This window comes from Coloeus monedula, assembly GCF_965178545.1.
Source record: "Coloeus monedula genome assembly, chromosome: 19".
Lineage (NCBI taxonomy): Eukaryota > Metazoa > Chordata > Aves > Passeriformes > Corvidae > Coloeus > Coloeus monedula.
The window spans coordinates 8,505,058-8,529,485 of record NC_138799.1 but is presented as its reverse complement, the minus strand read 5'-3'; the positions used below and the strand labels follow the sequence as shown (position 1 = coordinate 8,529,485).

The window sequence follows — 24,428 nt, the reverse complement described above, 5'->3', positions numbered from 1 at the left end:
GCTGACAGTTCATTTTCAATCTGTGCATCAGCCTTTCTAAAAGGAGTGAGATGTTGCAGGCCTGACTTAATCCTGTATCTTGTGGATGCAAAAATGCTGCTAGCAAGGATTTTCTTGCTATTTTCTAAGTCCATGAGAGACACTTCTTTCTCACAGAGATAGTAGCAGAGTTCTGTGAACAATGAAACACCTGCAGCCTTGAAAAGTCTTGTTTATAGTATAGTAGAAAAATGTTTTGACAATGGATGTTTTAGGATTTTAGCCAATCACCCCAAGGGGTGGCTGATCCTTTGTCCAATTAGACTATGAAGAAAAAAGTCTATAAAAGAGTTTGTAAAATAATTAAATAAATCAATCTTTCTGCACAATTCCTGCCTGCAGGATCTTCTCTCCTCCTCCTCCCTATGGCTGCGGGACATGGTAATATACCCTAGGGCATTTTTTAATAGTATCTTGTGAGTTCAAGGGATTTAATTGCCAATATTTTGGCATCTTTTTTCTCTGTGTGTGCAGATCCTGTCCTCCAGGTGCCAATCCATGTGGAAGAGTAAGTCTGTTTCCTTTATCTCATTTATGGTTTGTTCGATTTTCTTTGACATCTTGAAATTTGGTTTAATTTGAGCCAAACCCATCTGTGTTCTAGACAGACTGCACACTTTACAGGAGGCAATTTAAGGTGGTTTGGGGAACAGATAGAGGGACAGAAATAGCTACATATAATAGCTAAGAAAAATACCCTGTCTGTAGCCTGTTCTCTGGAGCCCTTGCTGAGTTTGGACATCAGGGCTGTGAATGGTGCCACGAGTGACAGGTGTGAAGTGACAGAGCCAGGACTGATTCTGGGTTCTGTACTTACTCCCCTCAAACAGAGACTAAAAACAGTGAAACACAGGAAACTCCAGCCTTCACCACCGCAACCAGAACCTGCAAATGACACCCTTGAGCTGTAACTTCAGATTGGTCCCTGCAGCAACCACACATTTAGCTAGAAAATTTGGGGCTTTAAGTTCGCCTCTGAAGTCAGTGGTGACATCCTTTCTTTTTTTGATCATAGAATCATGGACATTAGTTTGAGTTTGTTTGGGGGTCTTTGTGTAGCTTGGGTGAAGGGATCTCTTTACCTCTCAAATTTACTTTTGGCAACTCTTTTATTGTTTCTTGCCTTCCTTATGCTCTCTGGTTTTGTTTATTTGTTTCGTTTTGTTCTAATTCTGTGTCATTTTAAGAGCTTGTAGGTTTAGTTTAAAAGCTTTCATCTGAGTCATTGCCTGCCACATTTGGATCTTTGAGTATTCAAATACGTTAGTGGTCTTAAGTTTTATCAGTTCTGAAACTTCCTTATATTTTTTAGTTTTCACAGTTAATAAATGAAACTTCAAAAACTTTAGTCAGATGAAGTTCTCTGTAAAGCCAGTGCTAACCACAGTTTCTTTCCTGTTCTCTGAGAAGCACAGTACGTTTTTTGTCATTTATAATTGCTGCTTAAATCGTAGGCCAGCATTTCTTCCAGACCCAAATGATGGCAGTTTGTACACACTTGGTGGCAAGAACAGTGAAGGCTTGACTGTAAGTATATTTTTTAAATTCTCTCCCAAATAGTGCCCCGATCAGCCTCATGCCTTTGCAGAAGGAAAACATATTTTTTTAGAGCAGAATGTTGCCACCTTGTGATTGTCAGGAAGTGATTTCTGCTTGAAAATATCAACACCATATCTTGTCTCCTTGTATGACTTTTCTGTAACTTGCTAAAGTAATGATAATTACAAATAAAATTTGTGTTTTGTTATCCAAATACTGAATAATCTCTATATGATTTGATGGGAAAGGTGTACCCGAAATAACACCAATCAGATGTGTCACTCCCACCCAAATACTTGCATTTCTAAAACCATCTGCCAGAAGCAGGATTAATACATGCTCTGTGCTAACCCCTTTAGAAGGTGTCTTTATAGGATTTAGTAAGCAAAAATGCTGAACCTTTCAGATTAGTCATGTAGGCCACAGCTACTGTCTAATGCTTGACTTTCATTTTTAAACTTCGTGGCGATATTCAAATAAAATGTTTGGCTTTCTACAAGATTTTTTTCCTCTGGCAGCTGCTATGATTTCCCTTAAGAACTTCAGTATTGGTAAATATTTTAGTATTTACTCTGGCTGAATTCCCAGGTTTTATAGAATATAGAATAATAGAAATATTATATAATTTATATTATTTATAGAGTAATAGAAATAACCAATAAAAAAACCTGTCACCCTTTTCTGTGAACAGATGTGAAGACTATCACATCAATATGGATGAGCTTTTATTGTTTGTTTTTCCTCTAGAAACTTCCATTTACTATCCCAGAGCTGGTGCAGGCATCTCCTTGCCGCAGTTCTGATGGGATCCTGTACATGGGTGAGCTCAAATTTTATCTCTTTTAGATTGTAAGATGTTCAGCAGCTACAAAATGTGGAGACTCCCAGACAGACTGAAGGAAATAGGCCTTATTTTGGGTATTAATTATGGTTTTTTGTAAATCTTTCCAATGACAGAAAATCTGATTAATATAGAACGCAGTTACTGTGTGGTGATTAAATACCAATTGTTTTTCCTGAAGGAGAAAATTCCTTTTCTAAGCAGTAGAAGGCCTGTATGGGGTTTTTTGGTTTCTTGAGATGCAGTCTCTCAACAAAATGTGATTTCTACTTAAAATCTTCTTATGATTATAAATGTTATTGACTGCCTGATAATTAAGATAAAATTAGAAATCCCATTGCACCACAGTTACACATCTTCCATTGTCTGAGGTACAGTCAGTTCATTTATAATACAAATAATAAATTTGTGGCTCACTGTCCTGACTCATTCTAACTGCAGATGGGTTTGGGAGGAAAAAAGGAGTGTTACTTATCACAACAGTAAAATATGTGAAGATTAGAGTGAGCTTAGTGTTGGGATTTTTTAAATCTCCTGAAGGGCCAATACTCCTGATTCTCCACTTCATGTCTTGCCAGTAAATGAGAAAAAAATGTTTATTTGAAGCTTCTAAACATGACATACCTGTACTAACTTCAAAGAAATTCTTAAGGTCATGGCTCACGAAGTCTTGAATGGGATGTTTGGATTACAATGCTTAAGCAATTTAATAGGTGTAGACCCTCACTTTTTTTTTCCCCACCTCCTGTCATTCACCATGAGCACTTCAAGTCTCCTGAGAGCTGAGTTTTAGAGCTCACAGGATCTGCTGCACTCAGAGCACTATTAGATTTTATATGTGAAAAAATCATTCAGCCAATAGTACTTACCGTTCTAAATACTGTATTTGGGTTTGGGGTTTGTGGTCAGTAGTGCAAGTATTTGGGATTGTCCAGTAGTGCTAAATGAAACTAAGCCTGACTGTGAAAAACTGTTTTATTAAAAATGCTTTATTTGTGCTAAGTCCATGAGTCTACTAAAGAAAAAAGAAGACTGAAAAGCTGAATGAAAGTGCAGTTTTTCCAACTGAATGGTAATGTAGCTTAAATTATGATTTCAGGTAAAAAGCAGGATATTTGGTATGTGGTTGACCTCATGACTGGGGAGAAACAGCAGACCTTGACTTCCTCTTTTGCAGAAAGTCTTTGCCCGTCAACATCCCTCCTATATCTTGGGAGAACAGGTCATATGCTTTTTTTCCCTGTAGTTTAAAATAAAATTCTGTTTTTTAAAGTTTAGGCTTATAACAAATGACCCCGTGGTCAGTTCAGGTTTTCAAGTTTATTTCTTAGAAAAACTTCTGTAAATTACAATTTTAGACTGTACATAGAAGAATTATTAACTGTAGCAGCAGAAAGATACTGGTTTTTAAACTTCGGCAGTAGGTCCATTATTCTTCTTGTTGACTAAGTGGCATTTGTATTGTAATTAATGGTGTATTCCACTAGCAGCTGAGAACTGTTTGCTCTGTAACATACAGCTTTTAAAAAACTGTTTAAAGAAGATAAAATAGAGCAGATCCACTGACATCACAAGTGTAGTGTGCTATATAACTGGTAAAGTTAGACCAACACCATGGAGGTGCTGACTATAAACAGGAATAAATGTCACAGACTTGTTCTTTAACCTCTCTATTAATGTGTTCCTTAAGTGGGATAGTGTTGGGAAAATGAAATGCTGACAGCAGTGAGTGGTGTGTAGTGTTTGAGGAGTGTCTCAGATTTGAGAAGATTGATTCTATTCTCTCATAGGTTTTTTTGCTTCACAGACTGTATGTTTTTTAACAGAGTACACGATCACAATGTATGACACCAAAAAGAAGGAGCTGCGATGGAATGCCACCTATTTTGATTATGCAGCTACTTTGCCTGATGAAGACATAAAATACAGTAAGAATTTAATTGCTGTCTCCCTCCTGCAGTGGGATTTTGTATATAGGCAAAAATATTCTGATTTTTTTTGTGCAGTGCATGTACTTCTGCCCATTTTTATCCATCACATACTGCAATATCTAAAGCCTGTTAGGTAGCTTCAGGTAAATTGAATCCAGGAGGGTGCAGCTCTTGAAGGTGTGATTCCTTAAAATCAGTGAGAAATGGCAGGAGAGGCAGCAAACCTGAACTGTGGTGCGCAACCTGATTGCAACACTCTTGAATGGCAGCTGGACTTGTATCAGCCCAGTTCTAGCCACGGCTTTGCTGCTCAGCTGCTGTGCAGGGAAAGGTGTGATGGTGACTGCAGGCAGAACTGTTCCTGTGCATGATTAAAGCTGCAGAATGCAGGTAATCTCCACACATCCATGCATTGCAGAAATGTCCCACTTCGTGTCCAATGGGGACGGGCTGGTGGTGACTGTGGACAGTGAGTCTGGCGACGTGCTGTGGATCCAGAATTACGCGTCCCCTGTGGTGGCCTTTTACATTTGGCAGCGAGAGGGGCTGAGGAAAGTCCTGCACACTAACGTGGGCATTGAGACCCTGCGCTACCTGACCTTCATGTCTGGGGAGGTTGGACACATCACCAAGTGGAAATATCCCTTCCCAAAGGAAACAGAGACCAAGAACAAACTGACGTGAGTTTGAGATTCTGCTGTTCTCACTGTCCATTTGACAGAGCTTTGTCATTAAGCAAAACAGTTAAGGGTTGTGCTACAAGTTGCAACATGGTGAAAAGAATGCATAAAAGCAGTTCTAGCTCTCCAGGTGTTCTTTTATATAGTATTTGATCTTTCAGTGTGTAAAGTCAGAGACCAAAAAACTTATAAACGTAGGAAGTGTGTATTCCTAAGTTTATCAGATGTTCTGTGTTGAATAGTTTCTCAGAATGTGGAATTAAATTGGTTTTCCTAATGTGAAGCCTTTCACACTATAAAAATGATGCACAGCATTTTTGCAAATGCCAGTTTTTGAAAAATGCAGAAATAGAACATGAATTATATCAAATGAGCAACAATGCTGTGAATAATGAACTGACAGTGCTTTCATAATTTTAAAAAAAAAGGCTTCATAGTACAGCAGTACTTCAAATAATTTTACAGATCAAGGCTTTTTGAGATACAAATACTGATGATTTGGGAAGCTCCTGCACTGTTCTGAAGGGTTGTGTTGCCCAGGTTTTAGCTGAGATGGTAAAACATCCATTTGCCTGCTGCTAACAGTGGCTGTTTTTCTGCAGCCCAACCCTGTACGTGGGGAAATACTCCACGAGTTTGTACGCATCGCCCTCCATGGTGCATGAGGGAGTCACTGTCGTGGTAAGTGGGGAGCTGCTGGGTGGGAAAGTGCCCTTATGGGATCAGTGCTGTCTTGGGCTTGGAAAAAAGGTTGAAATGGAATCATGCATAAAAATACATTAAATTAAAGTAGAAAATAAAACACTGAAGACTGTACATCTACAGAAACTTGAGGGTTTTGCAGATTTCTATCAAGAAATGCATAGCAAATTAAGTATTTCCTGAAACAATTAACACCAAACCCTAGAAGGCATGACCATACTTCTGTAATCATTTCCAGTGCTGCAAAGCAGTAAGTGCAGCTCCCCAGAAATTGTGCCAGGCAGGCTCAGCAGAAGCAGACCGGAGGTTACTGCTATTTTTGGTGCTTTGTGGTTCATGTTAAAATTGCTTGTTTGTTCATCAAAGTAACTCCCCATAGACAGGAAACTGCATCATAGTTCTGTTTTGCTCACTGTGGCTGCCAGGTAGGAAATACAGATCCTGCTTAACTTTAGGGGAAAACAAAAAAAAAGGAGTAATCTCATCTCCCAGGCAACATGTCCCTGAAAAGGTCCAATGTCCAAGGTTGTGGAAGCAGCTGCTAAGGGCATAATGGCCGTGTTTGCTCACAGTGACTTTGCTGCCAGTAATCTTTGCTTGCCCATCCATTTCAACCTCCAGTTTTTTAATTTAGTTGCCTATTTAAATATTCTAAGGTCACAGGAACAGTAATTGTAACACTGATCTCTCTGTAGCCCCGTGGCAGCGCCATTCCCTTGCTAGAAGGTCCAAAAACAGAAGGAGTCACCATTGAAGACAACGGCGAGTGCGTGATCACGCCCAGCACTGATGTGAAATTTTCGGGCAGGCTGAAGGAAAAGCACAAGCTCAACTACTGGAATGACTGGCTGCTGATAGGTGTGGGAGGCCCTGTCTGGCCATAATTACTGAATTCTAGTAATAGTGTCCAATTTATCCTCATTTGCATATAAACTAATGTGTTACATATCCACCTACCTTCTGGTTTTCTCAAGGCTCCTGCCTTATTCCATCACAGGGTGAAGTGCTCCATGTGTGTAAAGTTACTTATTGCTTATTTGCCCCCTCCCTCAGAGAGGGGTATAGTAATTTATTAGTTACAGTAAATATTGTATTTGGGTCCTTTTGGATTTTTTTACTGTGCATGCAGTTACCTTAATTCTCATCATATGGATCAGACAGTCATGTTTGCTCCCTTTTGTAAACAGATTAAAACACAGAGGCTGAAGATAATGTTTATTAATTGTCAGCCTATCCTGTGTGTCCCAAGTCCCTGAATTTTGGAATTGACTTTTCGGTGCATTTACAATTTTGCTTCAAAAATGAGGAACTGTCTGAAGTTCAGTTTTAAGCGATGACTGGTGATAATTGAGTGATTTATATGGCAGGAACTCTAGGGCAGGGACAGTGTGCAACTTCCAGCTTTCTTAAGTGCCACCTTTCTCTTCCCATGATCCCTTTCCTTGTTAATACCCTCCCTCCTGCAGTATGTCAGGTAGACAGTTCATGTTCCTCTGCAGCTCTCAGTGACCTCTGCCCTCCATTTTCCCTCTCCTTTCTCTTTCCTGTTCTATACCTTAGCATCATGTTATGTGATGTTCTCACTCTTCAGCAAAGATTCTGCAATCAAGGATATCTTTCCTAAAAAAGGACAGCTTTCTGTTTCAACAAGTGTGTTTTATTTAAAGGGCACCATGAAACACCATTATCTGCCCCCACAAAGATCCTGGAGAAATTCCCAAGCAACCTACCGAAGAGGCCTGAAAATGTGATTCCAGCTGACTCTGATAAAGCCACTATTGAAGAGGTTTGTGATGAGAATTACTCTCTTACTTCATAATAGAAGAATATAAAGGAGTGGAAGTTGGGGGAGGACAGAAGGAAAGCTGCATGGAATTACTTCACATTTTTTGTATCAGATGTTCATGTACTTAGCACATAGAATCACTGGTATGAGGAAGTGTCATTTCTTGTTTCAGAATTAAGGCTTTCCGCTGCTTTTGTTTCTCCACGTGCAAAACTTAGACTTTGGTAGGTTTAGAAATTACTAAAAATGATGTAGCAGAAAGGCTGTCTATAAATGCCTCATTACCCACAGAGATACTGAGCTAACAGAGCTTTCTTTGCCTCAGGTCATTGACATCGTTGAAGGTTCCTCAACAGAAGGGCCTCCAGCTGCTCCAAAGGATATTGAAGAGACTCCTGCTCGGCCCATCCCACGGCCAGAGACTCCGGTGGACTCCATGCTGAAGGACATGGCCACAATCATCCTCAGCACCTTCCTGCTTGTGGGCTGGGTGGCTTTCATCATTACCTACCCAATGGTAATGCTGACCTGGCTTGATGTGCTTTTGAGTGTTGGGAGAATCAGGAACATTGTAGAGCCCAGAAATGATACAGGAGTTAATGACACACTCTAGGGATTTTCCCTCTTCAGAGATGTGCACTGGGGAGAAAAGGCACAAGTTTGACTTAACAGTGATTTCTCTGGCCATATGTGCCAACTCTGGAGAGGTTTTCTTTTCCATTCACCACCCACCAGTTGTGGGTTTTGTAGGTATTACTCTTTTTGGACATGATCTTAGCATTATTGGCCTTACTGTTCTCTTCCTCACCTGAACCACTGTCAGGTTTTGGATCAAAGCCTTTATCCTTCAATGGTTTAAACACAGCTGGTCAACCTAGTAACAGCTTTTTTAACCAAGCCATGTGATTTCTCATCTTGGCAATGGAAGTCCAGAATGAAATAGAAATTGTAAGTGAACATTCCTCAACCTGTGTGGTTGGCAGGGACAGGGCAGGAGAGTTTGGCTCCCACCTTTTAGAAGTAGCTCCCCAATAGCTGTAGAGTTCCCTTGCATGACCTGACTGCCAAATCTTCACTGAGGTCCTTTCTCACAGAGTGTCCACCAGCAGCAGCAGAGGCAGCATCAGCTGGAAGAGAAGATCCAGCTCTTGCAGCAACAGAAGCTGTCCTTTGGTGCTCCCAGTGACCTCCCACCCGACGCAGATTTCTTGGACACATCATACGGCCGGATGGAAAGCTCAGGTGCCAGCACCCCAAACCTGTCCCCCAGAGCATCAAACCACTCTGCCTATTCCAACGTCTCCACATCTGATGTTGGGAGCTGCCTCTCCACTGAGCAAGAAGAGGGAGGTAAAGTTGGCCCAGTGTGGTTTATTGTGTCTCTATTTCCCCAGTCTTTGTGATGGTACAGGAGAATATTACTGATGATACTTCATAGCGCAGCAAGATGAAAAGAACCATCGTCCTCATTCAGGCTGAGCCCTGCACACCACAGGCAGGTCTCCATGCCCTGACCCTCAGCAGGATTGTTGCTTTACAGTAACAGCCAGCTGAAGGCTTGTGCTTTCCAGGGCAGCATGTTCCTGTCACTTGTAGCCATTCTAGGGAGATACTAATTCAAATAGAAGCATGTATTAAGATGATTAACTGGACTCAAGAAATGGGGATTAGGCAGCGCAACCTTCCTGCCTGGTCTTCCTGTGCACTCATTTGCCCCTTCAAGGGCTGTTAAACCCACTTCCGTAACTGTTAGTCAGCATTTCTTAATTCAACATCTATAAACTTTTAGAAAGAATTTGGCTGATGAGAACCACTCATTTCTCACAGCTGTGAGCCATAATCTTTCCAGACCTTACGTCAGGAGGTGTGTGTAAATGTGTTTTGACTCTTGATGTTGGCTCACTGGGTCACCACAGGGTATTTGCCTACTCAGGGTAAGTACCAATGTGGACATACTCATTTCTTTTGATCATATGTGTGTTAAACTTAAACATGAGCTAAAAGACTTTTACAGACTGGCCCCAAAGTCTGTGCTGTTTAAAAGGCTGCTTTGCCCCATCCTAAACCAGTGCTTGTTTTTCTTTTCTTGTTCAGATGAAGAAGCAAACCGAGTGGTTGTTGGCAAGATTTCGTTTAACCCTAAAGATGTATTGGGACATGGAGCTGAAGGCACAATTGTTTACAGGTAGAAGAGAATGTGTGCATTAAACAGACTAATGTTGTGTTTGTATTAGGTCCCTTTAATTCATTTTTTTTATAAAAGCCCTCACATCTACTATGAACAGAAATGAAACTTTTTGCATATGTCTGGAATATTTTCATGCATTTTCTTCACTAGCAAAAACTACTTTACTTCCCTAAGAAGTGTTTACTGGCCAAATGTACCTGTTTCCAGGTACATTTCCATGTACCTGCTTTCATTAGGCTCTACAATGGCTTCTGTTGTCACATTTTCTGTACATGCTTTGGCTCCAGAGTGTGAAGGGTTGTTGTGCCTTCCCTCCCTGGCTGCAGGGGCTCATTTGATAACCGCGATGTGGCAGTGAAGAGGATTCTCCCTGAGTGCTTCAGCTTCGCAGACCGGGAGGTGCAGCTGCTGCGCGAATCCGACGAGCACCCAAACGTGATCCGCTACTTCTGCACGGAGAGGGACCGGCAGTTCCAGTACATTGCCATTGAGCTGTGTGCTGCCACCCTACAGGAGGTGACCCACAGAGCTGGGAACATCTTCTCCCTGGAAGGCCTTCACTTCCCTTGAGCTTAAGTTGCTGAAGTGCCTGATGCAGGAGATGTTCCATTTACTCCCACTGCCACCTCTATAACAATTACACAATCCTAGAACAGGGGTGTTTTCAAACCTTTAGGAAGACATCCCTAACCCTGGACTGATTTATGGACAGAAGCTGTTGTCCTTTGATTTTTAACTTCTTGTGAAGGACTCCCTTCTAGTCATCCTCCCCCTCCTACCATGCAGACTTTGAAGACTCTGTTCTTCTTTCTGGAGCACAGTGCTATACAGAATTCTCTCTCTGAATGAGACTTCAGAGATCATCACCTTCAGCCAAAAAAAGGCTCTTTGCTGTGTGTTACCAGCTAGCACAATTTACCCAGTCACATCTTTTTGGGACAGTGAAGTGCATGGATTTATTATTTATGCAGCCTCTAAGCAGTGCTGTGGCTGACTCTCCTGGTTCTCTGTTGCAGTATGTTGAGCAGAAGGCCTTCAGCCACCATGGCTTACAACCCATCACTCTCCTGCAGCAGACAACATCTGGGCTGGCTTACCTGCACTCCCTGAGTATTGGTAAGAATGCCTCTCCTTTCAGGACTGGAGGGAGGACTACATCTTCTTAATTGGAAAAAGAAGAGACACTGGCCTGGTACTGGTCTGTTCACCTGGCCTCTTGTAAGGTGTCCATGCCTATGGCAGGGGAGTTGGAATGAGATGGTCTTTAAGGTCCCTTTGAACCCAAACCATTCCATGGTTTTATGATTTGACATTGGCCTTGTCCCTGCAACATTCTGCAGCCCCAGAGTACTAAAGCAAGTCCTTACTGTTGGTACAGGGTGCTGAAGTTTTTAGATAGGAGTAATATAAAACATGATGGAATAAAAAAATTAGCCTCTACCAACAACAATCATTGGAAGTTATGACTTTGGTTTAATGAATGGTGGTTCAGCCTTGTGAAAGGTTCATTTAAAAATTTACAAAGATTGTTGGGAGTGCCTGAGTGGATAAGTGGATGTTTGTAACAGTTCACAGGGACCTGAAGCCCCACAACATCCTCATCTCGATGCCCAACGCTCACGGGAAAGTCAAAGCCATGATTTCAGACTTCGGGCTGTGCAAGAAGCTGGCCGTGGGCAGGCACAGCTTCAGCCGCCGCTCGGGTGTGCCGGGCACCGAAGGCTGGATTGCCCCAGAGATGCTGAGTGAAGACTGCAAAGAGAACCCTGTAAGTCCTCGCCCTTCCCAGGCTGCCCAGGAGCAGGCCAGATCCTACCATAGGCAGCACTTGGTGCCTGAGCCTCCAGGCTGCCTTGCAGCTCAAATGTACAAGTCTGAAAATTTCCTTCTGCTCTCAGATGCAAAATAACCACCCTGTGACAATCAGAGCTTTCAGGGGGAAAAGACGTTACTGCTATTGAAGGCTGTTTCTTTGCAGACGTACACGGTGGACATCTTTTCAGCTGGCTGTGTCTTCTATTACGTGGTGTCTGAAGGTGGCCATCCCTTTGGCAAGTCCCTGCAGCGGCAAGCCAACATCCTGCTGGGAGCATACAGCCTGGAGGCTTTGGATGCAGGGAGGCATGGTAAGGACTGCCCTGCAGGGATCAGTGAGCGACCCAGCCTGTTAAACACCAACACCCAGGACAGAAACAAGGCCCACAAGAGAGGAGACTTGTACTCCTCAGGTCCTCCCGAAGTAGAGGGCCTAAAGTTCTCAGAGTTAGTGCCCCAGAGCATTTCTGGAATACACAATTTGGAACCCTGCAATCTTGATTGTGAAGTTATTTCCTGTATTTAAAGGGTGAGAGAGAGCTGAACTTTGATATTCTTAATCTTTGATATTCTTTCTGTTGGTTGCCCAGCACATCTGTGAGGGCAGCACTTGAACTAGCAGGACAGGAGGAAGTAGAGACCATAATGAATTTCTGAAGTACAAAATTAAAAAATTTTACATTTCACTACAGCGTAGAGAAAATAAAAGAGAGAGAAGAGTAGAGAAAACGTAGAGAAAATAAAAGAAGTAAGAACGTAGAGAAAATAAAAGAAGTAAATTTCCCCGCACCCTCTTCCTTACAGAAGACATTGTTGCTCATGATTTAATAGAGCAGATGATCAACATGGACCCTCAGAAACGGCCGTCTGCCAGCTGTGTTCTCAAACACCCCTTCTTTTGGAGTCTAGAAAAACAGCTCCAGTTCTTTCAGGTTTGTGATGACCTTTGCTCTCCTCTCAGATCTCAGGGCTCCTGTAGACTTTCTTCAGGTCTTGAATTCAGTCTCTCTTTTGTGCCTGTTTGAGGTCATAGAATCCACAGCCTTAGTGTGAGGAGTGAGGCAGCCCAGCTGTAATACCTGGGTGTAGCTCCTAAGCAATTGGCTTAGTCTTACAGCAGATCTTTCCCAGGGGGCCAGAACTGATGTTACCAAGGTCCATTGGTGAAAAGAAGGTCTCCTCTAGCAGCTGCAGTACCCACAGAGAACGTGGCCAGGAGGGTTTTCAAGAACAGGAGTGAACATGCACTCAATCCTGATGTGGGGTGGGAAGTGGCTGAGGACTTGAGATCCTTTCTAGCCTTACCTTCTCCTCTGTGCTAAAAAGGCTTTGGCAAAGGGTGAAACAAATCATCTCGGAAACTTCTGTATCCATTCCCAAGCACTGTCTTGGAGTGACATGCAATTCTAACTTTATTACCAGGACAGGCTGGTAATAAATAATTGGCCAGAAGCAGCAATTTGAAAATATTGTGAAAAGCTTGGAAATAAAACTAGAAATAATCTGAATGTCTCTTCCAGGATGTTAGTGACCGGATAGAGAAAGAATCTTTAGATGGTCCAATAGTCAAGCAATTAGAAAGAGGTGGAAGAGAAGTGGTGAAAATGGACTGGAGAGAGCACATCACTGTTCCTCTTCAGACAGGTAATGGACAACATTTTATCAGAGTGGGAATTACCTGCTGTTCCCAGTTTGCTGGGACAGGAAAGTGAGGATAACACTGTCTCGGTTTTGGCACATCACTGTTACTTGCCAGTAAAGCATTTCTTCAAATTCAAGTATGTGTTTATATACTAAAACACACCTAGGATCTATGGCTGCAGACACACACCCCAGCACCAAAACTGCATCACAACACAAAAAAAACCTTGTTTCTCTTGCAGATCTTCGAAAATTCAGATCCTATAAAGGTGGCTCTGTCCGGGACCTTCTGAGGGCAATGAGAAATAAGGTAAAGGAGTCTTTTCTTCGTGCATTCTCTGGTCCCGCCTCTGGCTGCTGTTGTTGCCAGCCTGTGTCAGACCCTGGTTTAGGTATTGAACTCCTTTACAAAAAACCAGTAGGAGGTTACTGTTTCCAGGAACACCAACAGCTTTGTTTGCAAGAGGCTCCTGAACAAACCCTCTGACTGAGCTTTTCCTCTTCTGTTTTCCTCCACAGAAGCACCATTACAGGGAGCTGCCTCCTGAAGTGCAGGAGACCCTGGGCTCCATCCCAGATGATTTTGTGTGTTACTTCACAGCTCGTTTCCCTCGCCTGCTCCTGCATACCTACCACGCTATGCACATCTGCTGCCATGAAAGACTCTTCCAGCATTACTATGCTGAGGACTTTGCAGAGCTGAGCCTTACAGGAGACATGGTTTGAGAGGAGAGGGATGGAGCTTTCCTCTCTGGGACCAACATTCCAAGCACAGGCCTACCCTTAGCAGGGAAAAGTGGGATCAAAGAGCTGAATTCTCTCTCTTTGAAGAAACCAAGCTTCCAAAAAGTGCCTTGTACCTGTGCCTGTGCTGGATCAGGACATAGTGAAGCCCAGGGTGTGAATGGTAAAGTTTGAACCCTGGGGATGGAGTTACTGACTCCAAGGCAGTTTTCAAGACTGTGGAAATGAAGAGCAACAGCTGGATATAACCATCACCCAATATCCCTGTACTGTATGTGATTTTGTAATGGATGTGTTTTACTACTACCAAAAAAAAAAAAAAATTCTAATTCAGTGATTGAAATCATATAATTACTCGGGACTGGGATGTGCAAAAGGAGCCCTTTGGTTGTAGCAAATCATCCGAACCTGCCATTGCACTGCTGCCACATTAGGCATTAGGCACACCACAGTGATTGCAAAGGGAATCATTCACAATTATCCAAAAAATGGTATGAAAGTACCATTTCTGTTTAATCAGTACTACCTTGGAAAATTAGTCCCTCATACTTGAGCAGAAACAATGAAGTTTTAAAAAATACTGACTTGAAACATCAAGTCAAGGTTTACCTACTCTGAAAAGAAGCCTTGTTGTTTAACATCAACCAGTATCCACAGAAGAGCTCGAACAGTCCTCAACTCACAGTATGAGAACAGATCTGCACAAGTATCTGCAGCAAACACCAATGGCAGCTGAGAGCTGCCTGTGACTCATCAACTGCAAATGTCTCTCAAGGGGTAAGAAAAGGCCACAGCCACAGGGCCAGGGGTGAGACAGCCCTGGGAAAAAGGACATGAATCAAGAGCTGTTCAGAGAAGTGAAATCAGGGCAGTGTTTAAGGGGTGCCACAGAGCTGTAAAACCCCATTTTCTGTATGTGTGGGCTGGTAATTCCATCCACGGGAGCCTGTGTGGTTAAAGATGCAGTATTTCTTTGGCCCTGAAGCTGTGACAAAGCATCACATGTGCTAGGATGAAGAAATGCTGAATGCTAATGTAGCTGGGGTGTTCTTTTACAATATATTTATTTAATGTATTTATATTTATTTAATTTTTACTACAAAGTGGTATCAAATCCAAGTGGTACAAGTATGAAGCATGCCAAATCAGTCTTAATCAGTTTCGTGTTTATATTTAATCATCAGATAACAACTCGAAGAGGAAAGTGATACTGCATCTTTCAATGGAATTGAAGGCGAAATTACAAAGTGGGAATGTGTATGACTGTGCCATTGTGTCTTAAATAAATTATTGCCAGTAATATGTATGATGGGGTATGTACAGCTACTTTTCTGGAGATACTTTACAGGATGTTTTTTTCCTACTTTTACAAAGTGAGAGCAATTTACCTAAGATGTCAAACTCTGCAGGTTACATGTTTCTAAAGCTTGAAAACATAATGATAATTTTACCTAAAAAGATTCAAAGCCTATTTAATATTTTTATATTTCTCATGTAAAGGTCTTTTATAAATCTACTAAATAAAGACTTGTACTCAGATTAAAACCCCACAGCTTTTAGTGACAATGTGTGCCCAGGGAACCCAGCAGGCCTGGTGCTCTCAGAGCTGTCAGAACTGAGCGGGGGAGGAGACAAGGCCTGCAGCAGCCCCGTCCTGCCTCCCTGGGAAAGGGACATGTGCCTGGTTTTTGGTGCCTGGTTTTTGAGCCTACTCAACTCGTTGCCTGCCTCTTGATCCAACAGAGGATGCAGGAATTGTTCGGGTGGGGGGGAGCACTGAGCCTCCCTGAAGGCCCAGGAGCCTCGTTTGTTACTCTGACAGTCCCCAGGCACCAGCCACCTTCAGTGTGGTGGCTGAGGCAAGTGCACAGGTGAGAGAAAATGGCAGGAATTTGTGCTGCTAAGATAAAGATCAAACCAAATGGTTTTCGTGAAACTGAGCTGATAACAGATCACGTGTTTTACAGGAAACAGAAAGTCACTAAGACAGTTCTGTGTGCAGCACAGCCTTCCTGGGCCCCAGTGGCAGAGGGCCTGGGCTAAGGAGCCTCTTGTGCTCTATTAACTACCCTGCCAACCTCTCCACTACTTGGTGAGGAGGCCTGGAGTGAGTAGGTGGCTAATACAGAGGGCAGTAAGTGAGGTGGATCTAAAACTTTAAAATACAAAAAACCGAATAAATATATCCCACACCCCATCCTGACAGCTGGTTTTGGTGAGGCTAGGCTGCTGGATTGTAACGGCAGCACCACGCAGCAGAAGCACTGCTGCGAAGGGGGTGGAGACTGGATGGCTCACCAGAAATCTTTGTCTAAAGCAGTTTCCCCTTTTTTATTTCCGGAATAATTTTCAAGAGACCCGCAGGAGCTGCAGAACACCCACAGTGCTCATACTGCTGCCCGTGCAGAGCCTGGCACCCAGGTGTTGGAGCACCTTCCCTCCCTTCCTCCTATGGAAACTCCCTGCAGGCAGGACAGCACTGGAGACACTCGGCAAGGTAAGCCCTCCGTGCGCTGCGGGCCATTCAGCCCGGCGGGTTACTTTACTGGTAGCAGGCTCAACGAAAAGTGAGGATGTCCCCCCGGCCACCCCACTGGGGTAGGAGCTGCTCGGCAGCACTACATGGGACTGTCTGAGAGTTCAGAGACGTGGGAGCGAGGCGCAGACAGCTCTGCCCCCAGCCCCGCAGCTGCACCCCCTCGCTGCCCAGCCGTGCAGCCCAGAGTAGCCAGAGCCCACTGGAGCACAAACCCGGTGCCACCGACTAGCACCCGACTGTTGCTAGAACCAGGAGGGATCAGGGACCCCTGGGCCCCCTCCAGCCGCGCTTCCCCAGCCCTGCCCCCGCTCTGCTCAGCCTCCATTCCAGTTTCGATTCCCCGGCAAGGCTTTTTGCTCTGAAACGCTTCCTGACGTCAGCTCTTACAGCGGGCTGGGGCGGAGACAAGCGCGGAACGGGATTCACCACAAGCCGACCCACTGTACAAGCCCAGCCATAGGAGGCGGCCAAAGGCTCTAAAAGACCAGTATTTCAGAGCCATTTTAGCCCCCTTTCTCGGGGAAAGCTGCACCAAGTGTCAATGGAAATCAGTCTTCCACCCTTTTTCTAACCAGCCTGTTTACACTTAGGCTGAGGGATGTCTTATACCTACAGCACATCTGGGCAGTCCTGTAACAGGCTCCCCCTTAGAGCCACCTGCTCACACGAAAGTTACAGCCATGCTGGTGCCTCAGCCCCCCAAGGCTTGCACAGGGCTGACCAGGTGCAAAAAAGCTTAATGTGCACTTGTTGGTTTTTTCCAGCATACCCTATTCTCCCAGAACCAGTATCTCCCCAAACCACTACCTTCTGCTGAGCTCACCTCCTGCCAAGCCATAGTCCCAGGAACTGAGCACTCGTCTCCTTCCCTCAGTAACACCTTTACACTTGCAGATATTGTGGAGACCTTGACCAGCTGCACTGGTGGCTGCTCCTTTTACACTTGCTGGGGCTGTTTAGCACCACGAGCTGCAGGGGTGGAGCTGGCTGAGCTACTGCACCAGCTGAACCAGAGTTGAGCCCCCACACCACAGTAAGAGAAGAAACACCACCATCACAGTGCACCTTTTACTGTGACCCCTGGTGTCCAGGCTCGTGGATGGTTATTGCTGACTGTGAATGTCTCATATCTCTGCTGTCACACTGAGCAGTGCATTTAACCCATTCCTCTTGCAGTACGGAACTGGCTGTCCCTGCAGCCAACCCCTGAAATGGAGGCTGGGCACAAGAAGGATGTCACAACTCAGGCGAGAACACCCCATTAAACAGAAAACCTTCTGCTGGGTTGGACAGTGAGTTGAACTGCTTCTTGGAAATTTTGGTAAATACCAGAACAGATGTGGGAAAAGAGAAGGAGCAGGGGAGAGTATACCCACCAAAGAAGGGAGGGAGAAAAGGGAGTGTGAAGGAACAAAAGGCAGGGAGAGTGAGAAAAAGCAATAAAAAGCAAGAGATGGAACCTGGGGGATACAGTGGTGGTGGGCCTCCTGTTCTCCAGTACATATTTCTTTTGAAAGAGCTGTTGGGCTCAGCTGTCAGCACAAGCTTCTCCAGCAACCCCTCCTATTTCCTTCACATTCATGTGTGTCAGAGGCAGGAGCAGCTGCCTTCACATAGGCACACAGAAACAGCATAGCTGGCAAGAACAGGCTTTTAGAGGTACAGAAATGACCTTGGACCAAAAAGGTGGGGAGGAAGTTGGGAAAATAGAATACCAAAGTCAGCTTGAACTAACACAGGAACATTAACTGTAAATCTGAAGACTTATTTTTTCCCCCTCTAGGGTTTTGTTCACTAACAGCAGGATTTCCCTCACCAAAGACAATGGGTATGTATTGCTTTCAGAAAATTTGTATTTTATATGTAGCAATTTACTTTTTAATATCTGCATTTGAAGGATTCATCTCTAGTGGGGAACTAATCAGTACTCCTATCATCATCTTAGGGTTTGTATTGATGCTATCTTCCTTTAGCAGAAAATAATCAGACTCAAGTGGGTAAATAATCTACCCAAACCTGTCCAGTTTATGGAATCCAGTCCTGCCAATTCCCATAAACCTTATCACATCATTCCCTGCAAAAAAACCATTCTGAGTTATTTCCTTGACTGCCTTTGAGGATAATTTCCAAGTCTCCTTCCTAGTTTCCTGCTTTGCTGATTTATTAGTCTTGCACCACTGTTTAGAACTGCTTCTGATTAAGGTTAAGGATACTTTGTCCTCAGAACTGACATATTTGAGAAATTAAGACCTGCTCTCTCACTGTGACTGGTAGAAGGAAAATAATCTAACATTCAGCATGGCCAAACAAAGATTAGTTTGTATTAGTTATATGTAATTTTAACTTCTAGATTACAGAACATTACCTGTGAATGAATGGGATGAGAACCATGTAAAATGTTGGCTGGAGTCTACTGGAATCAAGAAGGAGTATGTAGATAAACTATATGCAGAAGAAGTGACAGGCCCAGCACTAATAGAACTGGATGAGTCTTTCCTCAAAGACATAGGAATGAAGAAAGGCCAAATCCAGATCTTAATCCACAAGAGAGATGACCTTCTGCAGCTCCAGGACAAGGCACAGCAAGCGGAGGACTCCAGCAGCAAAACACCCGACAGAACAGACACACAAACAGGCCCAGCCAGAGCCAGCAACACCCCCGCCCAGGGCACAGCAATTGGAGGCAGCTCTGGTGCTGTGGGTACAACCAGCAGCGAGAACACATCTCCTACTTCTGGCAAGAGGCAAAGAAGCAGCAAGAAATCCCAGCTTCAAAGTTCTGATGAAGTTTTAGAGCTCAGAAACTGTCGGCCATTTAGAAGTCAGGATACTGATTTCAAATACGTGAAAGACACAGTTCTTGCTCCAGAATCAGGAGTCAGTGATTTAATAATTCCTTGCCATGAATACAAATCTTTTGCCATTGCTGCAGAACTGAACAAATATCAAGTGCAGTCAAAATTTGCCTCTGAAGTGATACGATTTGCTTCAGCCTGCATGAACATTCGAACAAATGGTACCATCCATTTTGGTGTCATGGACAGTGTTGAGGACAAGGGCTGGAAACATGGACAGATTGTTGGCATAAAGGTCAAAAACCGAGAAGACTTTGTTGATGCACTGGATTATATAGAAAAGTGCTTTTGCAATGATTTACAAGAAGTTGCAAGAAAATGTATTCACCCACCTGTGTTTGTTGAAGTGATTTCAAAAGACTCTCAGGAACAAAGATTTGTAGTGGAGGTTGACATTGAACCAACATTCAGCTTGGTAAAGAAGAATTGTTTTGAAGTTTATTTGCCAAAATACAACGAAAGCAGCCAGAAGGTGATCCTGACCAAAGAACCAGCTCTCTACCAGAGATTAGGAGCAAAGTCTGAACCTGTGCAGCGCAACAAACTCACTGCTTTCATTCAGGCTGTGCCAGACAGGGACACTCAAAGAGAAAGAGCTGAGCTCTCCAGCAAACAAGTACCTACAGAAATACCTCAAGATTTAGGAAGAAAGTTATCAATTCTATTAAATGATGGCAAAAGCTACATGGATGATTCCCTACGGTACATCCTTGTCACAAACAGCTGTGAACAGGACAATCTGAATTACATCAACTTTTTAATGCACTTGAACATTTTCTGTGTCTTTGACTTTGATGAACATTCTAATGTGTCAGGACTGTACAGCAAGTACAAAGAGCACCATGAAACAAGTTCTTATTTTTTACAGGATTTTTTCAAAGAAATTAAGACTGATAATTCTCCCTCTCAGAAACTGTTTGATCAGACCAGCTGGATATTCTGCAATGGGCGCAGTGACTTCCTTGGGGATGAAAAACCTTGTGATGAAAATACATGGATTAGAACAAAAAAAAAATACCTGAAGAAAGTAATTACTTGTATCTGTGAGGAAATTCTGCCGGAGCGCTCTTTCATTGTGCTTTTTCTATTGCTATCACCAGTGCAGAAACCACTTGTGGACACTTTTCAGGAATTCTATACAGAGATGAATGGCATGGAGTACATCATCTGCATTGCAGAGTCCAGAGAAAATTACAGAAAGTGGGCTAATCTAGCTCAGGAATCCTGCAGCATTGAGACACTAGAACAATGCAGTATTGTGGGTATGAAGCTCAGTCATGTAGATGCCACGATCCAATCAATGCTGCCTTCTACAGCCCAACCCAGACACCTGCCAGCTTCCACTGGAGGGGTGTGTACACTTCCCTTGCGGGAAGAAGAGAAACTGTATTCCCTAGAAATCCTTTGTGCTGACCAATGTGATGATATCAAATTAAATCTTTGGACTGAAAAACAAAAACAAGAAATAGAACAAAATTTTTACCGCGGGAGAAAAATCATGTGGGAAAACTTGTGGCTTGCTGATAAAAAACTCTGTGGGGATATCATTGAACGTGAAGCATGCACGGAGGCAAGCAAACTCTTAGACGGCATTTTGCGAGGAAGTGGACAAAATTATTCTGTGGCTAAACTAAAGATATTTCACCATCCTGGAAGCGGTGGAAGCACAATAGCACGGCAAGTTCTATGGAAAAGCAGAAAGCGTTTTAGATGTGCTGTTATCAAGACCTCATATTCACCTTCAACTGTTTGTAACCATGTGCTTGCACTTAGAGATTATGAAGAAAAGGAAATCACTCACTGTTTTCCTGTGCTGCTCCTGATCGAAGATTATGATGATGAGTACTTTGAAGAACTACAGATTGAGTTAATGGAGGCTGTAGCAACCAGGAAAATGAATACCTCCAGACCTTACTTCATCCTTATGTGCTGTAGACGATGCAATGACCCTGAAAGGCTTTGCAAGGCTTCTCCACTGGACACAGTTGCTGTCACTCACAAGCTGACAGAGTCAGAGAAAAATCTGTTCAACACTAAACTTGAAAAACTGAAGCAGAAAGATGTCAAACCAGAATTCATACTTACGTTTGTGCTCATGTGTGAGGAGTTCAATAAAACGTACGTGTCAGACTTGGTAGCGCACATACTGCATGGCATCGACCCTTCCTCTCGTGACACCTGCTTGATGCGTTATGTGGCTCTGCTCAACTGTTATGTACCCAATTCATACGTTTCACTGTCACACTGTGAGGCTTTTCTGGGGCTGGGGGCATATACAGAGAGTAAAGCAAGGGCATACGATTTCAAACATCGCTTGAGTGAACAAGCAAGAATGATTTTTATTGAGCTAAGGGAAAGTACTACTTATATTTCATCTGTCCGGATAATACACTGCCTGGTTGCAAAAGAAATTCTGCATCAGCTTTCAGGGAATCAATCACTAAGTCAACTTGCAACAACTCTTCTTCAGGAAAAGATACTCTTTGAAAACAGATTTGGACGTGAAGAATTCATAAAGTTTATCAGACATCTGTTTATTCGACGTGATAAAAGAAGCAGGGGTGACAATACCGATACTCTCTTTTCCCCATTCATTGAACATGTGTGTGAAGCTGAAGACTGTGAAAAAGCTATTGCTGTTTTAAAAGCTGCATATGAACTCCTTGGAAAAGATCCATTTTTTGCCCAGCAGCTTGCCAGACTAAATTACAGCAACGAAAAATTTGAAGATGCAAAATACTGGGCACAGGTTGCAAAATCTCATTTGCCAACTGATTCTTATATTTTGGATACAGAAGGTCAAGTCTACAGGAAATGGTTTAGCTTCACTGTGGATAAAATGACAGAGGAGGACACCCCTGAAAGGATCACTGAGAAGATAGAGATTGCTCTTAAAGCTATGAAATGCTTCAGGGCTGCACAGCGGGCTGCAAAGGAAGAACGTGAAATTATGAACAACGCTGGCTATTTTGGAGAAGTAGAAGTAGGTTGTCGCCTTCTTAGATTTTTGTCCACACTCCCTGTATTCCACAGAAGTCCGGAGGGGGAATATACTGAGCTTGTGAAATACCTCACCACAGATTACATTCCTGAAGACATAAAAAGAACATGGGGAACACTTCACTCCCGCTTAAAAGGCTTGCGCCAGAACCTGTACAATGCTCTGGAATGGATTTCAGAAGAACTAAGTTATTTCCAAACAGATAAAAACCAAGAGAAGGATGATGAAAATGATGATAAGGAAGAACAAATTTATAATCCCAGAAAATGGCTGAAAAGACAGTCAGAGGTATACGCTAAATTTTTCATCTCAACATCACTTATTGATGACAGCAACAATGGTCCTGAAACTCAGCTCATGAGACGTATGAATATTTATAGGAGTGGTGGAGGAAATGTCACCAATATCCTGTCATTCTTAACAGATAAGAAAGAGAACAGGTCAGCTGAAAAGCTAGAAAGGATCCTTAGTTTCTATCCAGAAAACCCGCTAAGGAACAGGCTAGAGGACAACGATCTGATCAATTATATTTTGAGTCACATCACATTAGCCTGCTTAACACCAGGATCAGCCAAACTCCTTCCACTGCCAACTCTGCGTGAGCTCAGTCTAAGATTCTTCAAAGGAAAACGACCGTTTCCAGCAAGTGCCTTTTTTTTGCTCACCTTGCTGTACTGGCCAGATGAGGCATTAGATAAAGAGCCTAATCCAGATAAAGATGAAATTTTAACTTCAGCCCTTCAAACCCTGAAACGCTTATATGACATCAAAATGAAAGATGTTCCTACCAGAAAGAAAAGAATCTACACCCATTTTTTTCTGGGAAAAGGTTATGGCTTAAGTAAGATTGTGCACAAAACTAAAATTGATAAATTGATGGTGGGATCCTTAGATGAAAGGAGAATGAAGTGGCTGCATGGAACTGTATGGAATATTTCCATAATTCGTGACAATCTCAAAAGAGTTTCTGGCTGGACCAAGGACAGAAATTTATTTATACGTGGTCACGTGAAGGAGCTCCGTATCTTGCCACTCCATCATGAATCAGTGCCCGCTGGAAATGAAAATGTGACCTTTTATTTAGGCTTTTCATTTAATGGCCTTGTTGCTTTCAATATTGAGGTTGAAAATGATCCAGCTATCAGAAGAACATAAGGTATGCAGTACATTACTGTATGCACTGTGCTCTTAAAAGGTACAGCACTGGAACTGTCCACTCTCACATTTAAAACTAAAAGTGGACTGCCCTGGGTAAACACCAGGCAGCAAGAAAATCAGAGTTAACAACTATAATAGTGACAAAATAACTAAAAAATTTTGAAACTACTTGTAGAAGTGTACTTAGAGCCAAGCCTTTGATAGTTTTGGAGTCACAGAAAGCAAGGTTTCAAACCAAAGACAACAATCAATCCCTTTCTTCTCACCTCATAGATTAGGATTTGTGGTTAATTTCTGTGTAGTCTTGATCAGTAAAATAATTTGTCCAGTGTAACTACATTTTTGCTCCTGAATCAGCAACAGAAAAGTGAACTCACACCACATATGCAGCTCTGGCTGTAACATACTTCGCTCTCTGACACATACCATGTATGAAATACAACTACCAACTGCAAAGCCAGGGTCAGTATAGAAGCAATTTTACAGCTGATTTTGCAAACATCAGGACTGACAAAAAAGAGGTCTCAAATTCTGTGTAACTCCTGCATTGCTTCTCTGTGCAAACATTACTTTACTAGACATATTTGTATCTAGGGTGGGGTGCAGAGACCTGTGAGCAGAGGTATGGATGACATAAAAGATTATTTGTAAGCACTGTTATGTGTTTCATAGTCCAAGCAATTCCTGCACTTGGTGAAATGATTTTGCATTATCATCCAAGGAATGCCAGAGTACAGAACTCAAATCTGTCTGTAACATACATCCATGATTTGAAAAACGCAAAGTTTTTCAGTGCTGTGTTTGCAACCATGATGTCACATTTAGCTTCTAATAACAAAAGTGCTTGTTGTTGGAGTTTCACACTGTTTGATGTAAGATACTGTGCCTAAATTGCCTAAAAAACTGTCATGTAACTTGTTTTAATCTAATAAATATCTTTTATGAAGAATTACCATTTCTCTGTGAGCT

The 24,428-nt window shown here is 42.8% G+C and overlaps 1 protein-coding gene across 9 annotated transcripts in view; it reads left to right on the top strand.

Moving 5' to 3' along the window:
• The window catches only part of ERN1 (endoplasmic reticulum to nucleus signaling 1), a 41,232-nt gene extending 16,830 nt beyond the window's left edge, over positions 1-24,402 (top strand). The window contains exons 3-25 of one of the 9 annotated variants that reach the window (XR_014226971.1): positions 514-547; positions 1,494-1,566; positions 2,326-2,398; positions 3,519-3,641; positions 4,246-4,347; positions 4,769-5,030; positions 5,633-5,711; positions 6,428-6,590; positions 7,400-7,518; positions 7,844-8,035; positions 8,613-8,868; positions 9,613-9,703; positions 10,033-10,222; positions 10,723-10,822; positions 11,275-11,474; positions 11,685-11,832; positions 12,353-12,453; positions 13,042-13,165; positions 13,405-13,472; positions 13,682-15,219; positions 16,261-16,403; positions 17,622-17,766; positions 18,229-18,273. Coding sequence is in view for 5 of the 9 variants with exons in the window: in XM_082294156.1 (XP_082150282.1) it covers positions 18,270-18,273; positions 18,796-23,456 (4,665 nt within the window). In the remaining 4 variants the exon portion in view is untranslated. Of the gene's footprint in view, positions 1-513; positions 548-1,493; positions 1,567-2,325; positions 2,399-3,518; positions 3,642-4,226; positions 4,348-4,768; positions 5,031-5,632; positions 5,712-6,427; positions 6,591-7,399; positions 7,519-7,843; positions 8,036-8,612; positions 8,869-9,612; positions 9,704-10,032; positions 10,223-10,722; positions 10,823-11,274; positions 11,475-11,684; positions 11,833-12,325; positions 12,454-13,041; positions 13,166-13,404; positions 13,473-13,681; positions 15,648-16,260; positions 16,404-17,621; positions 17,767-18,228; positions 18,274-18,795 lie in introns of those variants that run through there. The other 8 variants (XR_014226972.1, XR_014226974.1, XM_082294158.1 and 5 more) reach the window with 8 other exon arrangements.
• The last annotated feature ends 26 nt before the right edge of the window (positions 24,403-24,428 follow it).